The sequence below is a fragment of the Musa acuminata genome, chromosome BXJ2-3, assembly GCF_036884655.1.
Source record: "Musa acuminata AAA Group cultivar baxijiao chromosome BXJ2-3, Cavendish_Baxijiao_AAA, whole genome shotgun sequence".
Classification (NCBI taxonomy): Eukaryota; Viridiplantae; Streptophyta; class Magnoliopsida; order Zingiberales; family Musaceae; genus Musa; species Musa acuminata.
The window spans coordinates 42,608,233-42,629,030 of NC_088340.1; the positions used below are offsets into that span (position 1 = coordinate 42,608,233).

The window sequence follows — 20,798 nt, forward strand, 5'->3', positions numbered from 1 at the left end:
CCCGTCTTCTCTCTCTACGGACTTCCGCCCACGCGAAGAGCCGAAGCGTTGATTCCCATGGCCGACAAAACCCTCGCTTACTCAGCCGCCACCGTCGCCGTCGCTGGCGACAAGGAGGAGAAGGCTTATAAGCAAGACTCGGCTGACGGCGAGGAGGAAATGGTCTTTGAGGAAGCCATCGACGGTGGTGAGGAGGAGACGGCATATAAAGAAGCCGCCGTTGACGTTGAGGTGGATAGTGCCGATGAGGAGGCCGCTGTCACCGCCGGCGACCGCGACGCCGCCGTCGAGCTCCTCGAGGAGATCCGGGCGCTCAAGGATGAGCGGTCCGACCTCCAGCGCGAACGGGCTAATCTCCTCCGCGACCTGTCCGACGCCCGAACGAAGCTTGTCGGCGCTGAGTCTGACCTTAAGACTGTCGCCGGCCAGGCCAGCCGCCTCGAGGGCGAGCTCCGCATCATTCAAGACGATCTCTCCACCGCAAACATCGTCTCTATGGAGCAGGAGGAAATGGTCCGCCGCCTCGAGGGCGAGCTCCGCATCGCACAAGACGCCCTCTCCACTGCGCACATCGCTGCTATGGAGCAGGAGGAAAAGGTCCACCGCCTCGAGGGTGAGCTCCGCATCGCACAAGACGACCTCTCCACTGCGCACAGCGCCGCTGTGGAGCAGGAGGAAAAGGTCCGCCGCCTCGAAAGTGAGCTCCGCATCACACAAGACGGCCTCTCTACTGCAAACATTGCCGCTACTGAGCATGAGGAAAATGTCCGCCGCCTCAATAACTCCATCAAGGACCTCGAAGCCAAGTTCAAGGTCAAGATCAACGACCTGGAGACCACGGTCAAGGTTCTCGAGGAGGAACTCAGGGTATCCAACCAGAAAGAGAGGGATGAGGCTGAGAAGTTTGCCGCTGTGGAAGAGGAGTTGATGACTAAGATCGCTGAATTAAGGTCTACGGTGGAGATCGATAAGGAGGAAAAGGCCTTTGAAATTGATGGCAAGGTAGATGCTGGGGTCCTTCCTGTGCACTCCCAGGCGCTGCGGACGTCGGCCGTGATTGGAATTGTGGCCTTGGCGGCAGGGGCTGTAGTGTGTCTTCAGCTCGCAAAACGGAGGTAGAATTGGAGTGAGGGTTCGTGATCTATCTGACTGCTTTCTGCTGATAATTTTTGTTGGCCTCTGCTCTGTTCTTTTTCTTGATTCTCTATCGTGTCAGTCCAAAATCTTCTCACGGAAGTTTGATTGGGCTAAATGATCTTTTACATCCTGTCAAGCAATTCCACAGTAGTTCTGAAATCTTTCATGATCGGACTAGATAGGTTCATGGAGTGGGATTTAGCAGTGGTTTCACTAAAGAGTTATATCAACGTTATTCAGGTTGATGTTTCTTGTGTTGTTCTGTTGAACGTGTAGTATGATTATTGCAGCAAAACTGTTCTTGCTGATAGCTACACTTCAAAAAGCTTGAATCTTTTTGTGTTGAATGATCTCTTAATAAAGGACTGGTTCTCCTCTGTGTCATCTTATTATCATTTGGAATGTTTTTGTGTTTCATTGTGAAACAGTGCTTTTGCAACATCATAATACTTGTGACTGAAAGAATCTTTTGTACAATAATATTTTGTGTTATCTTGAAGATGTGATCAAAATGTAATTATGTCCTTGCTTCTGGATGCCTCTCTCCTGGAAAGACAGGACCCAAGAGATAGAGCTCCAGTATGCTTGGCTTACCCGGTCAAACTGTTATATGGCCTATAGCATCAATTATTTTTTTGATTGGTCTTGATACAAACTAATGAATGATTGCTTTATTTCAGTGCACTGAAAATAAATCTACAATGTTGATTGTTGTCAATCAGTCAGGTGATTTCTGTTATTTTGATGTGAAATATCGAGTCAGCACCATTTATATCTTGGTTCAGGAGTACACTCTTTTTAGTTCCTCTTATGTTGTCATATGATGTCAGTTCTTGGTAATTTAGTTTTTCAGTATATCATCATCTTATTTTATATTTGGTGTATGATATTTCTAAAAAAATATGTTTGGTGCATGATTTGATTCTTGAGTTGGTCCTTATTTCTTTCTTGGTCCTGAGTTGTCGTTACTTTACTGCATTATTGATGTTGCACATTGTAATGTTATCTGTAATAATGTAAATGATGATATGGTTCATGATGAGGTCCAAAACTTGGTTGAGGGACTTGGATGAGCTGGTTGGTGTTCATGAATCTCTCAGATCACGTTTGTTTATAGGATGGTAGAGCTTATGCTATCCTCAGTTGTCTCATTCAATGTCACTTAACTTACAATGTCATTTTCTCATGATATCTTATTTGTTTGGTCTCATCTGTAGTTTTTTTTTTCCTTTTTGTGGCTGATTTGAACTTTAATGAGGTTTTCAATGGATTAACTGGTTGAAAATTTTATTTAGTACTTATAAATTGTTCAGGATGATTGTTCTTAGGCATACAAGTGGTGTGGTTGTTATTTTGTTAGGTTTGAGATAAGCTAATAAATAGTGTCTTCATGTTGTTAAGCTTACTATATACCGCAATGTTATTGGCTGAAGGGGCTATTGTTTTAGTTCATTGCTACTATCTGTTACATTTTGTTTTAGTAGTACTATATGACAATTCTCTTACCTGGATAAGCAGCATAATCATGTGCAAGCATGACTGATTCAAGAGGCCACACAGCTGTTGAGGTGCCAAGTAATCAGCTAGTGATACTTATGCTCATTTTTTAGAGTTACAACCACTTTGCATTTGATTTTTTTTCCAACTTGCTGATAGTAATTTATTGAACTTTATGGTGCAAAATTAGTATCTACATTCGACTGTCAGGAATTTTGTATGGTCAAACTGGAGTTCTAACACTCAAAGAAGAGATCAGACAATTTGAACTTCAAATTGACACCCAGGTATTGGTTATAGTATAAACATTTTATGTAACATTTCTTTGTTAACCTATAGTATTTGTTATCTTATTTGTAGTATTACTAACTAGATGCAATGTATGGTACAAAAGTTAGAAAATGGGTATGTTGCTTGTAAGCGTAGACCTTCTTCAAGTTTAGATTTACAGGGCTAGCAATTTAAGGTACTGTTTAGCTATGTACATGTTCCCCAGTAAAAAGCATTTTAGCCATTGAGAAGGCAAATGACAGTAGACGACCAAGTTCATCTTAACATTACTTGTGTCAACTATTTCTGAGTTCCATAGTTTATGGATGAACAATACGTTAATTGTGTATACAAGTATGTATGGAGTACGTTTTGGTTTTGCAGGCCATATGCTCAGCTGTTCTTCCATGGATTTGTCAGTGGTGACTCTTGGACGAGATCTGACAGCGTGATCTTTCCACACTTCCCAGCGTTGAGTTCATCAAACTGGTTGCAGATTAACATGATGTCCTTCTCTGAGATCTTCCCCATCTCCTTGAGCTTGTAGATCACAAACTCTGATTTGCTACAGAATGTAATGAGGTAAGTAAAGGTCATACAGCAGCAGGTTCTCTCACTTTGATCTGAAGCCATACCTTATGGATCCATTATTGTCCAGGTCTGCTGCCATCAGATCTCCCGCGGTCATCTTCCTCTTGAGCACCCACTCTGCAGTCCTTCGATTCCTTTTCTCAATCCTGAGCTCGGTCAGATACAAGAAGGCCTTGGCGACAGCGAGAGTGCTCACCAGCAGCCATACTGATGCAAACAGCCTCCCCTTCATCGTCAAGAAGGTGTAGTCCCCGTACCCCACTGTCGTCACGGAGGTCACCGAGAGATAGAAGCTGTCGAGCCAAGCCAGCCCCTCCAGGACGTGCACCATCACAGTCCCCACCGCAACACAGCAGATAACGACACACAGTGCCAACCCCACCTTCATCCGCACCCTCATCCGCCCCTTCCTCATGTCCATCACATACGTCCTGAAGATCACGTTGCGACGGCTCTCGTCTACGGCGCTGAGCAGCACTGCCTCCTGCTTGTCGAGCACGTAGGTCAGCAACCCATTGAGGAGGACATCCACGAAGCCGAAGCCCACCAGAATGAACGCACAGGTAAAGAGCTTGGTGAAGCTGGTGTGAGGCACTATGTCGCCATACCCGATTGTGCACATGCTCACGATGGCGAAGTATAGCCCGTCGACCAGTGGAAACGTTCTGTGCCCCTTGAAGCTCCCTTGCCTCACCATGAAGACGATGATCCCTACCGAGATGTACAGGATTGCTCCAACTATGGCTTGCCGCACAATCCATGGTGAACGCGTGGTCGGAGAATCTGTAGGTTCGGCATCGAGTGCCAGGGCTTGACTTTCCTTGATGCAGGTGAATATGGATGGAGCAGAGTAGGACCGGCGAGAGGCTTTAGTGGAATGCTCATTGGGCTCCTTGATCACTGGTGTGTCAAGGAGTGGAGCAGCATGAGTGGGTATGGTTCTGCAGCATGGAAAACTGGTGAGATAGCTGAAGCGATGAGATGAGTTGCTGTTGCGATGATCTGAGAGCTCATGAGAGCAATTCTGTATGGATTCCGGTGTCTTGGTTGACAAAAGCTTGTCCATGGACATGAAGCAGTGCAGGAATTCGTGATCTGAAACTTGGAGCACTACTCAGGTATGTTGGAAGTTGTTGGGTTGACTATTTGGTTGGAGTACTGGTAGTTAATCCAACCTGTCTGTCCTCGTGGAATAGAAGTTAGATTAGCTTCTGAACACCCAAGAATTAAAAGGCTAGTAAGTTATGTTTCTGAGTATTTAGCTCACAATTTCTAAGCTTAGACTGTGTATATATATACACAAAGGATTAACATCTGTTGCTTCTTTCAGATTCCTGCACTAAATCTTCAGGGAAATTACACCTGCAAAAAGGGAATTCTCCAGCTGCAGTTCTTCCATATTGACCAGCACACAAAGCACATTACTCTGGTTCATAGGTGCCAACAATAACTCAGATCAGAAGCTCTCCATTCCTCTGGTTCCGATGAAAGGATTCATGGAGGAACATAAAATGAAGTAATTGTGTCATTTATGGTGATCCCTGCCTTTTAATGGTCTGAGCTCTCCAGAAAACTGGTAGAGACTACAGTGAATTTTGCCTTCAAATACTGCATTACTATATTTTGCCATTTTACCCAATATTTCCTTTTTTGTGTGGTAAATTTCTACCAAGAGTATTTGTTTGTAGATTTTATTAATGTAGCCATGACTACAATAAAGGTATTACAGATCATTATACATTAGATTTGGTTAATGGAAATGAGCGTCTGAAAGTCTTGATGGCTGACCTTATGGTGATTACTTTGACAAAATAGAAATGATTAATCCTCATGTTATTTTTCTTATAAGATTGTTGCTATGAGTTTTGACTATAACATAATTCAAATATCGAAGGTAAGATTGGAATGAATCGAAAACAGGTTTGGTGATGATCTCCCAGTGAGAGATGATACAAACTTGAATGTTGATGGGACAGGTTGGTGGTGGTGAATGTTCAATTTTTTAGTGGTGATGATACAAACTCGTGTGTTGGCTGCAGACCTATCATTGATAGCGAATCCCCAGCTATCAAAATCGAACTGGAATGTGCTGTCAAGGAGTACAAAGTATCAGTACCATACGCCGAAGTTTTTGGTTAATAATTGGGGAAATTCTTAAAAAAGACCCTTAAAATTTTTTATTTTTTTCCTGCAAAAAGTACTGTTTTTTTAGCTTTACGTCACATTCTCGGAAAGATATTTATCTTTGGCTACGTTGTGTTCATCCTTGTCTCACCACTTTTCGTTTTATCGCTCTCACGGTATGATAGTCGTATTTGTCTTTGAATGTTTTTCTGTCGTATTCTCCTAGAAGTTGCTAAGGCCCTTGAGCCAGTCGCACGTTCTTGTTCTTGTCTGTCGCTAGTATCGCATTGTTGCTTCGCTCACACCTCCCTCTATCCTTGCTAGTTAGAGCGTGACCCCATCGAAAAGGGTGGAGTAGGCGGCATGGACCTACATGAACTCACCCACAAAATCGCCCTTATGAACGGTGGTGATCATGTACGGATTGCACTTAAGAACCAAGTAATCGTACATAATCTTGATCTCCAGGCCATTAGCACAGGGGGAGACACTAAGGGTATCATAAAAGAAGGAGGACGCGAATGGCGAGAGAGAAGTAATGCACAAGTGCAGGCAAAGATGGATGTGGGCAATACTAGCGATAAAGGGAGGCTACTAGTGAAGCAATAACATGACGAAAGAGGCCAGCATGATAACAACGATTGACGATGATGAGGGTTTTAGTGTCCTATACGAGGATGTTAATCGAGGGGATGGTCATAAAAGACAAAGACGATGAAGGTAGAGTAGAAGACAACCACATCATGATGAAAGTGATCGACGATGGGTGGAACGTGACCATAACACGATAGATAATATGATCAGAGTTATTGCTTGATGTTTTGCTTGCATCGATACCAATCAAAGCCTGAATCAGTCGACAGGTCATCTCCATCCAATCCACTCATATTAAAAAAAAAAATTGGTCCGTCTGATAATCTTGATATTCTCGCACAAGTCGCACGCCCCACGTTGCAACCTCCCTCACACATCACGACACACCTCTATCATGCATAGTTGCTTATGGTTATGCCTTTTCCTCCTCATTCCTCTTCCCCCCCCCCCCCCCCCCCCCCCCCTTGTACTCTCCACCTTCATTCTCCTCTTTCTCTACCGTCTCTTCTCCTCATTTCTTCGTACTTTTCTTCCTCCAACATCCCTTCCTATTTTTCTTTCTTTTTGAATCACCATTATGTATCGATATATCAACATATAATAAATCGATATCAACCGATACGTATTAATCCGATTAGATCATCAAAACAGATGCAGTATCCGAAACGAAAAACCTTAGATGATTCTATCGCACGTATGGAATATTCTACTTAATAATCAGGTTGATGTAAAAAATTAAAATATATGATAATTAATTACTGAGACGTCAAAAGGAGGAGTACATGAACAAGAAAAAGGAAGAAGAAGAATTAAAGTCACGATGATCATGCTTCCGAACTAGGAAGCAGTACACGAACAGTTCTTGCAATGAGAACCGGAGAATAGTCGAAAAGATTGCACAGTACTATTCCTGGTTGCCATGGCCATGATGAGTATGTGCTCAAGAAAAGAAAAGAAAAGAAAAGGTTGCAGCTGATCATGCTTTACGACCCACGGGGCACATGCTATTCTATCCTTTGCTCCTACAACGACGCCAAAGGCGAGGATTCGTGCATCAAATTTAGCCCACACATGATCGGTCCCTGGTAAAAGAAGATGCAGGGCATAAAGGACTGCATCTTTGCTTCATCTTATTGCCCTGTCACTTTTTGTTTCTTGCCTCTTCGATTCTTGCTGACCTCGATGCGGGTGGAAAGGTGAAGCAAATTGGACGCCCACATACTCGTCGTCCTTGGCTATATCTACTATATACCTTTTACCTTTTAGTAGTCGTCTGAATGATCCACTGATCATTTTGATTTAAGGTCATTTCTAACAAATTTTATATCTAAAATAGAGATCATTGATTTAAGGTCATTTTGATCCACATTCCATCACCATGACTTTGATGGAGACACCTGAGAACATGTAACTTCATCGCATAACCTGATGACTCACTAGCTTTCTGAGGTGTACTCAGCAGACACAAGTTGGTTCTCGAAGTTGTCAAAGGTGGTGGGTCAAGTGACTGCTACTCCATGGGAAAACCTTTCGACATATCCTCCAAGGAGACACAAAGTCGAAGACAAGAGGCAGCACATTCCGCTATCCCAAACCATGCAAGTGGGAGGCAGGAGAAGGAAGAAATGGATTCCCAGCTTACAGCCAGGAGAAAACAAAGATACCCCGAAAGCTCTCTCCACTTCTGGTTGTGAATAGCTCGAAGTTGCTCCTCCAAAAGGTGATGGAATGTTCCCACCGACCCTTATCCTCCTCCTCCCCATGCAAACCATTACCCTCAACAGCAATCAAATAAATATCTCCAGCGCTCATGGCTAATCCTAAGCCTCAAGACCTTCTCAAGTATTCATCTTTGTCCTATAAATGTCCCACCACGCTTCCATCCATGTCACTACCACTGTTCACACCTGAGTGGCTAGCCATGGAGAAGCTGCCCAGGTCGCAAGTGGCGAAGGGGGCGTTCCTTCTCTTGCTCCTCTTCTTCCCCTTCATATCCTCGTCCCTGAGAACCTCTTACCTCTACTTCCTTCTCAACATCCTTATTGTTGCTCTAGGTGTCGAGGCCGGCTTCCTCGACGCCATCTCCAGGCATCAAGAGGAGAAGAAGGCACACAACACCGCGGCAGCTCCCACCGCCGGAGGTGCTGCACCCGTTGACGCAGCTAACCATGTGGCTGAGGTTGTCAACCCGCGTGAACGGGCTCCGCAGCAGAAGCCGGTGGGGCAGAAGTCCGCGAAAGTTGCGCCGGGAGAGCAGACGCTCAAGCGCTGCCCCTCCAAGCCGAGCCTTTTCTTCATCGGTGGATTCGAGGGAGACAGTGCGGGTAAAGAGTGGGAGGAGGACGAGGAGGAGGAGGAGGAGGAGGCTGGAGAGCTCAGCAAGCAGGAGCTGTTTGCCAAGGCGGAGGCTTTCATTGGCAACTTCTACATGCAGCTGAAGATGCAGAGGGAAGAGTCGTGGAATAAGATTCAAGGGCTTTATCACAGGGCTTTCTAGGCTTTCCATGATGCATGTTTAATTGCTTCCATATCGATGTGGCATGATTTATATAGCACTGTCATCCCGATCCTTGAATTATAACTTGCTTTTTTTTTATTTTATTAGAAGGGTCACAAAGGAGGGAAGTACCAAAACCATTTTTCTTTGGTACACCTCATTCTTTCATACATGTTTCTCTGAAAGATACATGTATACATTGACAGTTTAGTCAGGATGGTTTCTTTAAGGTGGAAGGTTGGGATATGATAGTGGAGAGCAGAGAGAAAAATTGAGAAAATAGAGAGCTGGAATGATCATTAATAAAAATTAATAGGATAATATATTTTTTTCTTTATAGTCCTACCAAACTTAATAGGTAGGATCTGTCCTATTCCTACTTACTTATTTCAAGCTATCTTAGTTGTTTCCATGTACAAAATGGCCGAAATTGCAAGATGCATAAGCTCACAAAGTATCCATGCAGAGTATCTTGTCCTTGCAAGCAAAAAGATTATTTTTGTTAACGCAAAAATAATCTGATGCAAATAGTAAAGGAGTAATCTTACCTTGGCAGCTCAGTCTATCTGATGTTTTGAGTGCAGAAACTGATGATATTAGATGAATATTGCTCCACTGCTTCCACTGTAATTTCTCAAAACGAATCAGTTTTCCATCCTTCTGCTTCTAAAGAAGAGAAATTGGAGCTTGGTAAATATCTCAAATCATTTTGAGTCCATTCTGCCATGAAACTTTGTCCCATATAAGTGAAAAACAAGCATCTGAAATTAAAATAGTAAATGTACACTGGAAGAAGTATCTGTTTGCTTGTATGGAAAAAAAAAATTGTAGTTGGTTTAAATTAAAACTAGTTAGTAATAAACACTTTGTATAAGCCACATGAAAATTCGCTCTTTGTAAGCTAAACATCAGTCACACAAATTTTCACTATGAGGTACCTTTACATTTTGAGGGAAGGGTTTACCCACGATGCCATGTTGTAGGTTCTACGCAGACCTGCATCTTCTTTCATATCAGTCCAATGATTTCTCTTTCAGATTTCGTATGGCATCGGTCTCAAGACAACGGTCGCCTTCCTGCTAATATATGAGGGTGGTGACAGGTTCTTCATTCATTTGTAACTTCCACAGGTCATGATCGGTTTTCCTAGTGTGAAGAAATGATCTGATTGCATCATTGAACTTCCAGAATGGCTGTAGTATTAAGCTACCCATTCCAAGAGTTAGCACGAAATTAGGAGTTAGTGAACAAAAAAGCACCCGCATCGAATGGTCCAAGCAAACCCTCATTCAGAATGCGCATGGCAGCATTTCGGGAAAACTTTCTTGCAAATAAGAAGCACGGTACGAAAGTGCCATTGCACTGACACCACTCTGTTCGATATTCTGTCTCATAGTAGACATGATTAATGTTCTGCAAAGTGAAGAAATAGACTTTTCTCACATAAAGAAAATTCAAAAAAATGCACTGAACTATTATAAATTGTTCATATAATATCCTCAAGTTATGTGGAGAAGTGTGCACTATGATATGTAAATATGAACAGTAGATGATACTAACCCTTATTTCCATAATGTGCTCCAGGCTCGCATCAGGAAACTCGAACGTCTTAGGATGCCAACTTCTTTTGTCCTTCGTATCTATAGATTGGTTCCATGATGTATATGTTAAAGTTCTTCTCTCTAGTTCATCTTCAAGATGACTCATCTAGAAAAAGAAAAGCTAATAATCAGAACAAAAGAAAAAGAAGAAACATTTTATAGAGCTTTCCAAGTAGAACTCCTGTCTAAATGCCCATTGTGCAATGAAAATTCAATGCAATATACAGATAATAAATGCAGGATTGTGCTAGCAAAATAAATTTAAAAACAAATCAAATCATCTTACAGAGAGTAATGTTTGCACGTAGTGTTCATCTGGTATACAATCGTGTTCCTTCTGGGCAGCTTCTTTCTGCACAAACATAAATCAAGGATGACTATTGAAAGGAGATCCCTTATGGTAAAATTTCTACCACCCATCCAAGCTTAAAGATCATACTTTGAAACAATTCATCCTTTAAAAATGTTTATGTTAGCATGAAAGGTGGACAACATATGAGCTAATTCAGATTTGAACACCTGGCTTTCTGATAAAATGCAGACAAATTTAATTCAAGAAATATGACAAAACACAAAGCTATATTAACTGCACAAACATGACATTTAAAATTTGTGCTCTTTTTTATTTTCCAATGAGAATATGAGATTATATTATGATTAGATCTGAGTCCAAGATAGTAGAAGTTCTGTAATGTCAGAACACTAACCAACAGGCTCATGTTAAGAGGCTTTCTTCATAGTGAGATCTTGCTAGCAATCTCAACTCATAGATGCAGATGTATCCATTCCTTCCAGTACTCTTGTTCTCAGATAAAGTATCTACACGTTACAAGATCTCGTTCATCAATAAACAAACAGCTTAGGTACCAGATCATTATAAATTTTATTTGTCCCACAGGTATGTCTTAACTTGTAAATCAATAATTGTAGAATTCCCACATGGTGTTATTTTTGCAGTCTTTTAATAGTTGAATATGAAGACCCTGAATTATGACATCTCTTTCCAGCTTTGCACCGTTTTATCTTCAGAAACTTTCCGAAGCTCACTTGATTACAGGATCATCAAGCTTTTGACGAAAATACTGGATGTTCATTTTATCCATGTTTATTTTATCAATTATTTCTCATAAAAATATTTCCATCAATGGGTAAAATGTTTTAGAGGACGGACCTTGCTACAGTAGTAAGGTTGCCCCTTTGCATCCTAAAAGATCAGAGTTCAAATTACGAAAATAATCTTTTTCAATATTTAAAGATAACGCTGCATACATTGAGCCTTCCCAAACCCCGCATTGGTGGGAGCCTCATGCACTGGACACACCCTTTTTTTAATGGGTAAAACCTACAACATAGCTAATGTATAGTACCTTTTGAAGTTCCTCTAGTAATACATTCTATTCTCTATAGGTCACGCACCATCAACTCATTAATTAATTCTCATAAAAATATTTGCTTCGTTGTCAAAAAGAGAAGATATTTTTCTCTTCAAAAGCATGTGGCAGCTAGTTCTTTTGGTGAAAGAGAATATATGAGAGAAGAGAGCCTATCCAACTCGTTCATTAAGAAAACAAAAGATCTTTTAAAGGAAAAAAGAATAAAAAGTTATGTAATACAAGCAACAAGGCACAATAAAATGCAGTGCAGTGGGGATTAATCCACTGCACATTATTTAAACAGAGCCCATAATAAGAAGTATCTAGAAACTAGAAAGTTTTATTTTTTTAATAATGTTAACTTTCTGGGAGCGAAAATCACCATAGGTTTTTGAATGAGGCCTCATGACTGACTGTTTTATTGTAGATTTTGGAAACAGGATGTGATCAAATGATTCTACTGCCACAGAACAACTGGGGCAAGGAGCAGCAACCCATCCTTTCTGCATAAGCAAATCACTTGAATGGATCCAGTTTATAAGAGCCAAGCACACAAAGGACAGTCTTTGCAGAAACCAAGACAACCAAATTTGCATATGGATGCCAACGGGCTGCCATGAGTTGAGCAGATAGAAGGAAGCAACAGTGAATAATCGAGAGGAAGAGAATCTCCAAGAGAAGGAACCAGACCTCTTGTGATTTGTCTTGTGGTCTCCAAGAAACCCTAATATAATTTCTGTACTCTGTACTATATTTTAGAATTTCTATTTTTCTAATTTACAGACCCTACAAATGAAACAGCTCCTTGAAATTGACAAAGCCCATGGCAGATTAGATCATCAGGTGCAGATAGAGAAGTAGAATGTCCAACTGAGGAAGGTATTAGCTAAAATGTAGCAGATGGACTTGAAAAAATATATATAATCACCATTTTCTCTCAAAGAATGTTTTATGTTAATCTATATTTACACCTCCTTGCCATGATCAGCACTCTGCAAATTGTGGAAAGTATCTTGCCTGTTTCATATATTTGCTTTGAAGTAATCTTACAACTCCAAAATTTTAAACAAAAAAATTGCCTGAATAACATTCAGAATGATGTCAATATATGAAAGCAACAACTTAATGGACATCATTAACATATCATAAATTAATGTAGCAAATTGAAAAGAGAGTGGTGGAATTGAAACACCAGATATATTACACAGCTACAAACGACAACTATTATAAGTTTATCCTACGAGGTTATCCTTTAATTAGAAGGATAATGGAAGAGTCTACTCACATTATTCTGTTTTGCACCAAGTGCTAGTCCTGTTTGCCGCTGCAAAGGAACAAGCACAATAAGAGTCTAATGGTTTAAAAAGCGAAAAATGTTGAAAGTGAATGACAAGTAGATTGAAACTAGTAGCAAAGACCAGATAAGAGTTTGCTATGTTCAGTATGCTGCCAAATTGGCTTGCTAATTTTGCTAGGCAAACATTAAGCTCTTGTATTTGGAAATCTGAGTTCAAAGGGAACTTTCTTGTGTTTTGCAGACTGAATTTTTGAGAGCAACTGATATTAATAGAATAAATGCTGTCTGCAAAAGTAAAACTATATTTAGGAAGAGTATGCAGATTCTGAAGATGTAACCTGTTGGCTACAGGATGCAAGTTAAGGACCAAGCCATTTTATACTTGTATAAAATGAATCCGAGATGCCTAGAATGAAAGGATAAAAGAAAGAGAGAGGAAAAAAAAACAAACTAACAAGGTAGCTACCAGACAATCTACACTCGTATTGGATAGAAAACAGAAAAACTACAAGCAAGAACCTTGTCACTTCTTCTACCATTTAGCAGTCAAACTCCTGTGATTAAGCCAATGAAACCTTATCATGTAAAAATGCGAACCTGTCCATCATTAACTGATTAAAACAATTATTTTCTGGCTTAAAATAAATTTTATCTAGGTCTACGGAGTTTTTTTGCTTTTCCCTGCAATCTTGAAGCCACAAGCACAAAGTTGTCATAGCAACAAGATAGAGGCATGAATTAGTTTTAGATCAGCACATACTACTTTAAACAAAGTTTTATGAGGGTAATCTACCTAAAGTCATTTCCCTAGCAATACTGAGACAACATGTCCTTTTGCTATCCGATTATCCTCAAAAGTCAGCATTTAAAATAAGATAACAGAAAATGAAAAATATCCATTTTCCTATCTGAACCTGTGTTCACATATTAAAAACTATTTTTTATCTCACAATAAAACATTTAAAATTACAAGTAATGGTTAAATATGGGCTAATTACATATTAAACCTTGAAGTTATACCTCTTTAACATCCTAATCCCTAGACTTCAAAAATTTACATTGAAATCCCTATAGTTATAAGAGTGAAACATCTAGCTCTATTTATCCTAATATCGTTTGTTTTATCAATGGAAATACGAAAACGATAAGAAAAAAGGTAATTTCAATGTCCTAGTTACGTTTTTTATGGTGGCAGACAACGACGCTGCTAGGGATCGTGGGTGGTTACTATAGATGAGGGAGAGCGATGGCGCAGATGTTGACACTCTGGATCTGTGTCGATGCCGCTCGGCAACTTCATCGGTGTCGATGCAAATGCAGAATAGCCCTTTCGTCGCTCTGCATCTGCGTTAGTGTCGATAATGATGCGGGGAAGAACAACGTTGCTCTGCATCTACATCGGCACCATGCAATTGCCGAGCGATGCTGACGTAGACGCAAAGCATCGACATCTACGTCATCGCCTCACCTCTCGCCGTTGCTCCTCATCCACAACAGTCACCTGCGAACCCCAACGATGCCGCTGTCCGCCACCATCGAAAACGCAACTGGGACGTTGAAATTATCTTTTTGCTCATCGTTCTCATACTTTCGTTGGTAAAACCGACAGCATTAGGATAAATGGAGCTAGGTATTTCACTTTAATAACTATAGGGATTCTAATATAAAATTTTTAAGTCTAGAGACTGGGATGCTAAAGAGATCTAATTACAAGGGGTAATATATAATTAACTCGATTAAATACTGCTATTAGATTATGGTTGTGCTAAGGAAGGCAGGATAATGTTTTAATTGTACACTTCAAATTACAAGATGTCCTCCCACATAAGCTTGTCCAATAAATAGTCAGAATATGACCTAAATATCTTCCTAGTTTCATTCAAATATCTTACCCAGTTATTGATGCTCAAAATGAATCAATTCACAACAATACTAGATCCAGGAGTACTTCTATTTTCAATTTAATTAATTAGTACTAAAACGTAAAAAGTTTAGAGGGAGTTTAGGTTGCTCTTCCCTTTATCGAAGAACATGATGTGCCAAAATTTGCATAGCTGATGTAAATTCATCAAAGATAACCTCTAGAAAGCAACACAAGGTTGAGACTGAGGAAGAAACAAGTCCCTGTGGATAACAATTATTGCCTCTGTTCTTTAACCAAAAAATAACAACAGCTAACAACTAAAATCCCTAATTGCACTTGTGCTAAAAGAATTTTGGAATGCATATTTATCGAAGCTAAAGGTCATTTGAATTTTGACTGCTTTACTAGAAGAGAAAAATTAATTGTTTAGATTAAAAATCTCTATGCTGAACCCTTTGCTCGATAGAAAAATCCATGATAGTGATTACATTAATCAAGCTTGAGATTTTCCAAGAACAGACTACTCTGAGTCTGACTACACAGCACATAATATCTGTGTCAGAGAGATGAGTACAATTAAGGGCTATCGATATGTAAATCTCATTTTTCATTTTTTTTCTCTTATTTACAGTAAAAAGCTAGATACTTATATTGCACAAGTTCACAGATACCTCAAATTAGATAAAAATTTATCACAAAGGTCCACAAAAGACATCAGAAGCAAAAATCTGAACCATGTACATAATTTTACTCCTTACCTTGCAGAATTTACTGAACACTGGAAAAACGATAGTATCAGCCACAATAGTCTCAGCATGCTTTCTAACCAAGGTAATCCACTGAAGGAAAGTGTTAATGTAGTTAAAGACATGATGAAAACTTAAAAATTGAACAAAAGTTGATTTCTTGTCTTCTAAATGAAAATAAAAAAAAAACCTACTGATGTTTCTAGATCAAAATACAACAGCTATGAATATGATAACCTGGGATCCTTTTCTCCATCTGTCCTTGGGTATTGTAGGAAACATCTTGGCATTATAACGTACATCCTTCCTGTCAAGAAAGCTAGAAGAATGACCATATAGCTTAGTCTTTTCCATGTCTACATTGAAAAATGTCAAAGCATAAGAACAATATGAAAAATAACCTTTTGGTAGCCTACCTATCCACAAAACTTTTTGAAGAAGACAACATGTAGCTATATATATAGCTGAAGTTGTAAAGAGGAACACAGCTGCCATATAAAATCAATGAATCAGAAATTAAAATGGCCAAGAACATCGGAAGTGATTTCAGAGCATCAAAGTTGTAAGACAACAAAAAAATTAAAAATGGCCTGTTATAAGATGGGGAAGAAAAAGGAATCAGTTGAAAGTAATAATTGCTTGGCTATGAAACCAACGAAAAAAAATATATGGGATAACATTAACTTGAACATATTTGGAAATACTAAGACAACAGATTCTTCTTTTCTTTTTGTCTGTCCAGTGAATTGCATCCACTTACCATAAGCAAAATATCTTCAGCTAGATAGTTAACTATCATTTATAACTATTTCCAATTAGATTAAAGGCAGTTACATGGAAAATGAAATAGCTTCTTCATGCAATTTTATATGAATGTATTTATAGAATTGTAGTAGCACTAAAACAACAACAAACCATTCAGGTTATCTTAGAACAAGCCTCAATTATCAAAACACATATGCACCACTTATGACATACCATGCTAGATCCATAGAAGTTTGAAGTTCACAAGTCTCAACTCTTATAGGAGTTATATACTATGCGAGTCATGAAGATCCATTAGGGCTTCATATAATATATATTCATCACACCTATGATATGCCATGCTAAATTGAGATAAATTAGGAAGCTATAAAGCCTCAACTCTTATAGGACTGCAACCATGTGAGATATGACAATCCACCAAAACTTCATATAACAGAATCACAAACTTATCCTTCTGTATACAAGCAAAAGTATGATTACTAATGACTGATTAGAATCCCAAAATATACCCAAATAACTATCCAATCAAAACAATAGGATACGCTTCCAAGTCAGATGATAGACAAGCTACTGATCCACAATGGATTTACTTAGGGTTGAACATTCAACATTCAATCAATGTTTTTGAAATATTAGGAAATTAGGACTCAGTCGATAAGGCTTTTTCTTACCCCAAAGAAAAAATTTTTGGTTGATATGCAGTCTTTGTAGTATGTTATTATAGAAGAAGGCCCTATAAAAAGTTTAGTTAGAAATTAGAATAACTTTTGGTGTTTAGAAATGTCTTCTAAAATTTAGGGGGATTTTGACAATTGTGTTGATTAGCTTTCAATGAGAAAAAAAATGCATAAGATATCCTTTCTACCTTCATTGCTCTTCTTTTCTCAAGTATGTTTCTAGCTTTTTCTCTTAGATTTCTTTAAAAAAAAAACTATTGTAACCAATACTTGGGGACAAATCACATTGCTTTACATTTACAATAAACATAAGGTAGAGGTCAATCAAAGACCTTTCTAACTAATTGATAGGAATATTCAGAACTATCCAAACTATGATTTTAGAGTAATGGCATACGGCAAGTATCAACAAAATCAGGAAGACCATGTCGTAGGTTCAACATTTATTTACAAAAGTTAAATTTCTATCGTAACTTTTTTTGGGTTAGCAATACATGTCTATACTGTCAAAATTTGATGCAACAACAAAAATTGGGTTTCTAAACCTGATTAACCTAGTTGTTTCTCTTTTTGCAAAGCTTGCATCTCATTGCCGCACATGAGAACAGGACACACATGAGCAAGTAAATAAAGTGAATATTGGTGCAGATGTTGTTTTAGTACTACTTAAGACTGAGTATCAAAACTAGGGAGTAGGATTCTTTCAAATGACAAATGAAAAGATTCCTAAAGAGTTGGTGCTAGACATTTCACAAGCTTATAACTGAAAAATTAAATAAGAAACCACATATGGAAATAAGAACGTCATTTCCACGGACCACATGCTTCATTTTCCGATCAGACATAAGCCCTAAAATATATTTTGTTTCATGCATATCATAAAAAAAAACAAAAAATCATGGGATAGACATGAAAAAAAAATGGTATTAATCTCCAAGAACGACTCGAGAAACACCCACTACCTATCGGAGATCAAGGCAAACCGTTGGTTAGCCGGATCCTTGAGGGCCACAGCGAGCAGCAACCGCTCTGCTTCGATCATAGTGGCCTCACCCCACACCACCTGCAAACCCCAAAACCTCTATGCCACAACATCAAAATTCTGCTCGAGATTCAAATGATAAAATAATAACTCAGAGAGGATTGCAAGACCCTTATGCCATTCTGAAGCTGACGGCCAAAGAAGAACGGCGATCTTGTCGTCGTCCTATCGAACACAAAGCCCGGCTCCGAGTGGATATATATCGAGTATTTCTCCTCTTCTGCTTTCTGCACAGAGCACCAACAGAAAAACTCTAGATCGCATCAAAGAAGAGAACCGGAGAAAGGGATTCTTGACGATGGCGATGCCTGGAAGAAGGTGTGCCAGACGAAATCCAGCGGGAGATTGGAGCGGGCGAGGAACAGGAAGGCGATCTTGGGAGGGGCGAGCAAGGGCACCTCCACGAGGTCGACCGGGGAGGGCGATCTCGAGCAGATGCGGATCAGCGTGAGCGTGCACGCGAGCACCGACACGCACAGGATCAGCTGCAGGCCCAACCGGAGCCTGCTTCGGGCGACGGGCAACGCGGCCAACGCCAGCGACGACGACGACGAGGGCGCCCTCTTCTTCATCGTCGCCGTCCCGGCGATGAAAGGCTTCTAATTCGATCGCCCACCGCGATGCCGCCAACGGCTTTGGTTTGGGTCGATAAATATATAGTGGAAAATGGTATGCTTATTGTGCTTTGAATTGTTGCGCGTAATAACTAACAAATATTTCGTTTGAAATCTCACGAGTTTGTGGAGTCGATAACAAACAAATACGTATCGATTTGGTTAGTATTGTTCCAAAAGCATTTTACGAATCTCAAAGTACAATAAAAAGGGGAAATTCTAAAGGAATTAAAGTACTTGTCATGCAAAGATTTGTTGGAGAGTGTCTTTTGGTTGGGTTGGAAGGGAAGCAAAGACCCACCACTACTACATGGAGGAGAAAGAAAGCATGGGGAGAGTAGTCACACGTCTTCATTTGTGTCAGCTCACATAAGGATTCAAGGTTCCTCTCATAAGGTGAATGAACCTTGAATCTATCCGTCAACACGACTTGATATCAGCAAAAAGTATCAAGAACTTTCATTTTAAATATTTTCCTTGAATCATAGTTATCAGAATCTGATAATACCAATTAAATCGATAAATCAAGAATCGGACTTTGAGCTAATTATATATTACTTTTGTAGTTATCTATTTTAGCATTTCGTTCCTTATATTTTAAAAAGTTATATGAATATTCGTTATGAAAGTGAAACATATAGATCTATTTATCTTAAAGTCATTAATTTTATTAATAAAAATATAAAATATAATATAAAAAAATATTTTTAATGTTTTCAATTAGTAGTGATGGACAACGTCAGTGGTAATGAACGATAGTACCCCTTGGGACTATTATGGAGGAGGAGAGCGACGGTGAAAAGTAGGGCAACTTTGTATCTGAGTCAACATCAACATAGACACCGAGCGACGCTGCTTGACATCTACCCTTTAATTGTTCAGTAACTATGTTGATGTCAATGCAGATGCAAAATAGTACTTATTTCTCGTCGCTATTCTCTTCATCCACAACAGTCACCCGTGACCTTTAGTGGTATCATCGTCTACCACCATCGACATTGTTTGTTATCACCAACTAGAATATTAAAATTTTTATTTTATCTTTTATTTTTATATTTTGTTGATAAGACCGATGATGCCAGAATAAATTAATCTAGATGTTTCACTTTTATAACTATAAAAATATCAATATAATTTTTTAAAAATATAAAATTTAAAATGTCAAATATAAATTTTATAACTATATAATTTTTAAAAAATATAAAAAATATCAATATAACTACAATGGGTAATATATAATTAAACCTCAGTTTCGATTGCATGATATTTTGAATCGAAATAATCGACTTGCTCAATCAAATTGGTTTCTCAATACACTCTATTTTTTTATATAATATCTTGTCAAAACAAATATATTTATATTTAGACGGAATAATTCATGAAATGGCATATGAGTCCGATCGACGAAAGAGAAGGTTGTCACCACGGATCTACCATGATCAACTACTTTGTGAAACCAACCTCCGCACCGTCCTCTTGACATGACCTATCTTGAGAGAGACCTGCAAGCGAAGCCAATCCTTCCCCATTTCGCACATCCTTCATCATCCAATAATAAAATTTTCACATATATATTATCCGGGAAATAATATGAATTATATTAATTTTTAGAACATGATGATTCATTTGAACCTTGTTTTGAAAATGCATGTTTAGGTGAGATTAGACTCACCCCAAATCATCAACATATTGAATCATAATTACATGTTTCGATTTTGATTAGGCAAACCATAAATCCAAAAACACTTAAGCTATTAGGAAATAACTTAGTACAAGTATAAGCTCTAATATCCCCTCTCCCTCTCTCGTGTGTAAATATTTTAACTTGAGGTAACAACAGCTCATGTATGCCGCACTCGTTGACTGAATCGCACTGACTTTGACTTTGAGAGCTCAATCAATGTGGTCATGTCGGCAGGAAGCAAAGTCCATTTTCACAGACTACAGTGGAAGATACACACAAATACTGTCACGTTTGAACACGGAAACTGCACGGCGGCTGCTGAGGCGAAGTCATGGCGAGAACAAAAGCAATGTTAGAAGGCACAAATAGCAACGAATTATGGTGGAAATAATTAATTAGCAACATAACTAATTTTCTAAATTATA

At 39.2% G+C, this 20,798-nt stretch overlaps 3 protein-coding genes and 1 long non-coding RNA gene across 5 annotated transcripts; 2 read left to right on the top strand and 2 right to left on the bottom strand.

Annotated features, from left to right (window-relative positions):
- Positions 1–3,167: 3,167 nt before the first annotated feature.
- LOC135608416 (two pore potassium channel c-like) lies at positions 3,168–4,567 on the bottom strand. Its single transcript, XM_065101280.1, has 2 exons — positions 3,540–4,567; positions 3,168–3,469 (listed from the first exon to the last, which is right to left on the bottom strand). Exons 1-2 carry the CDS (start codon positions 4,565–4,567, stop codon positions 3,298–3,300), a joined length of 1,200 nt encoding a protein of 399 aa, XP_064957352.1. The 3' UTR covers positions 3,168–3,297.
- LOC135608418 (uncharacterized) lies at positions 3,348–5,231 on the top strand. The gene is made up of 3 exons (XR_010485519.1): positions 3,348–3,486; positions 3,563–4,613; positions 4,826–5,231. It is a non-coding gene; the product is annotated as an uncharacterized LOC135608418 (long non-coding RNA).
- A 2,632-nt stretch (positions 5,232–7,863) lies between these two features.
- LOC135608419 (uncharacterized) lies at positions 7,864–8,809 on the top strand. Its single transcript, XM_065101282.1, has one exon. The coding sequence runs from the start codon at positions 8,024–8,026 to the stop codon at positions 8,708–8,710; it is 687 nt and encodes a 228-aa protein (XP_064957354.1). The 5' UTR covers positions 7,864–8,023; the 3' UTR covers positions 8,711–8,809.
- Positions 8,810–9,457: 648 nt separating this feature from the next.
- LOC103979947 (glycosyltransferase BC10) lies at positions 9,458–18,886 on the bottom strand. Of its 2 annotated transcripts, none has more exons than XM_009396217.3 (10): positions 18,384–18,886; positions 18,186–18,302; positions 17,996–18,096; positions 16,008–16,079; positions 15,829–15,898; positions 15,604–15,684; positions 12,970–13,008; positions 10,598–10,663; positions 10,271–10,417; positions 9,458–10,123 (listed from the first exon to the last, which is right to left on the bottom strand). In XM_009396217.3, the coding sequence occupies exons 1-10, from the start codon at positions 18,645–18,647 to the stop codon at positions 9,944–9,946; spliced, it is 1,137 nt and encodes a 378-aa protein (XP_009394492.2). In that variant the 5' UTR covers positions 18,648–18,886; the 3' UTR covers positions 9,458–9,943. The 2 variants fall into 2 exon arrangements, with proteins under 2 accessions (XP_009394492.2, XP_009394491.2); XM_009396216.3 differs by having other exon boundaries at positions 15,829–15,910; positions 18,384–18,880.
- Between the last annotated feature and the right edge of the window lie 1,912 nt (positions 18,887–20,798).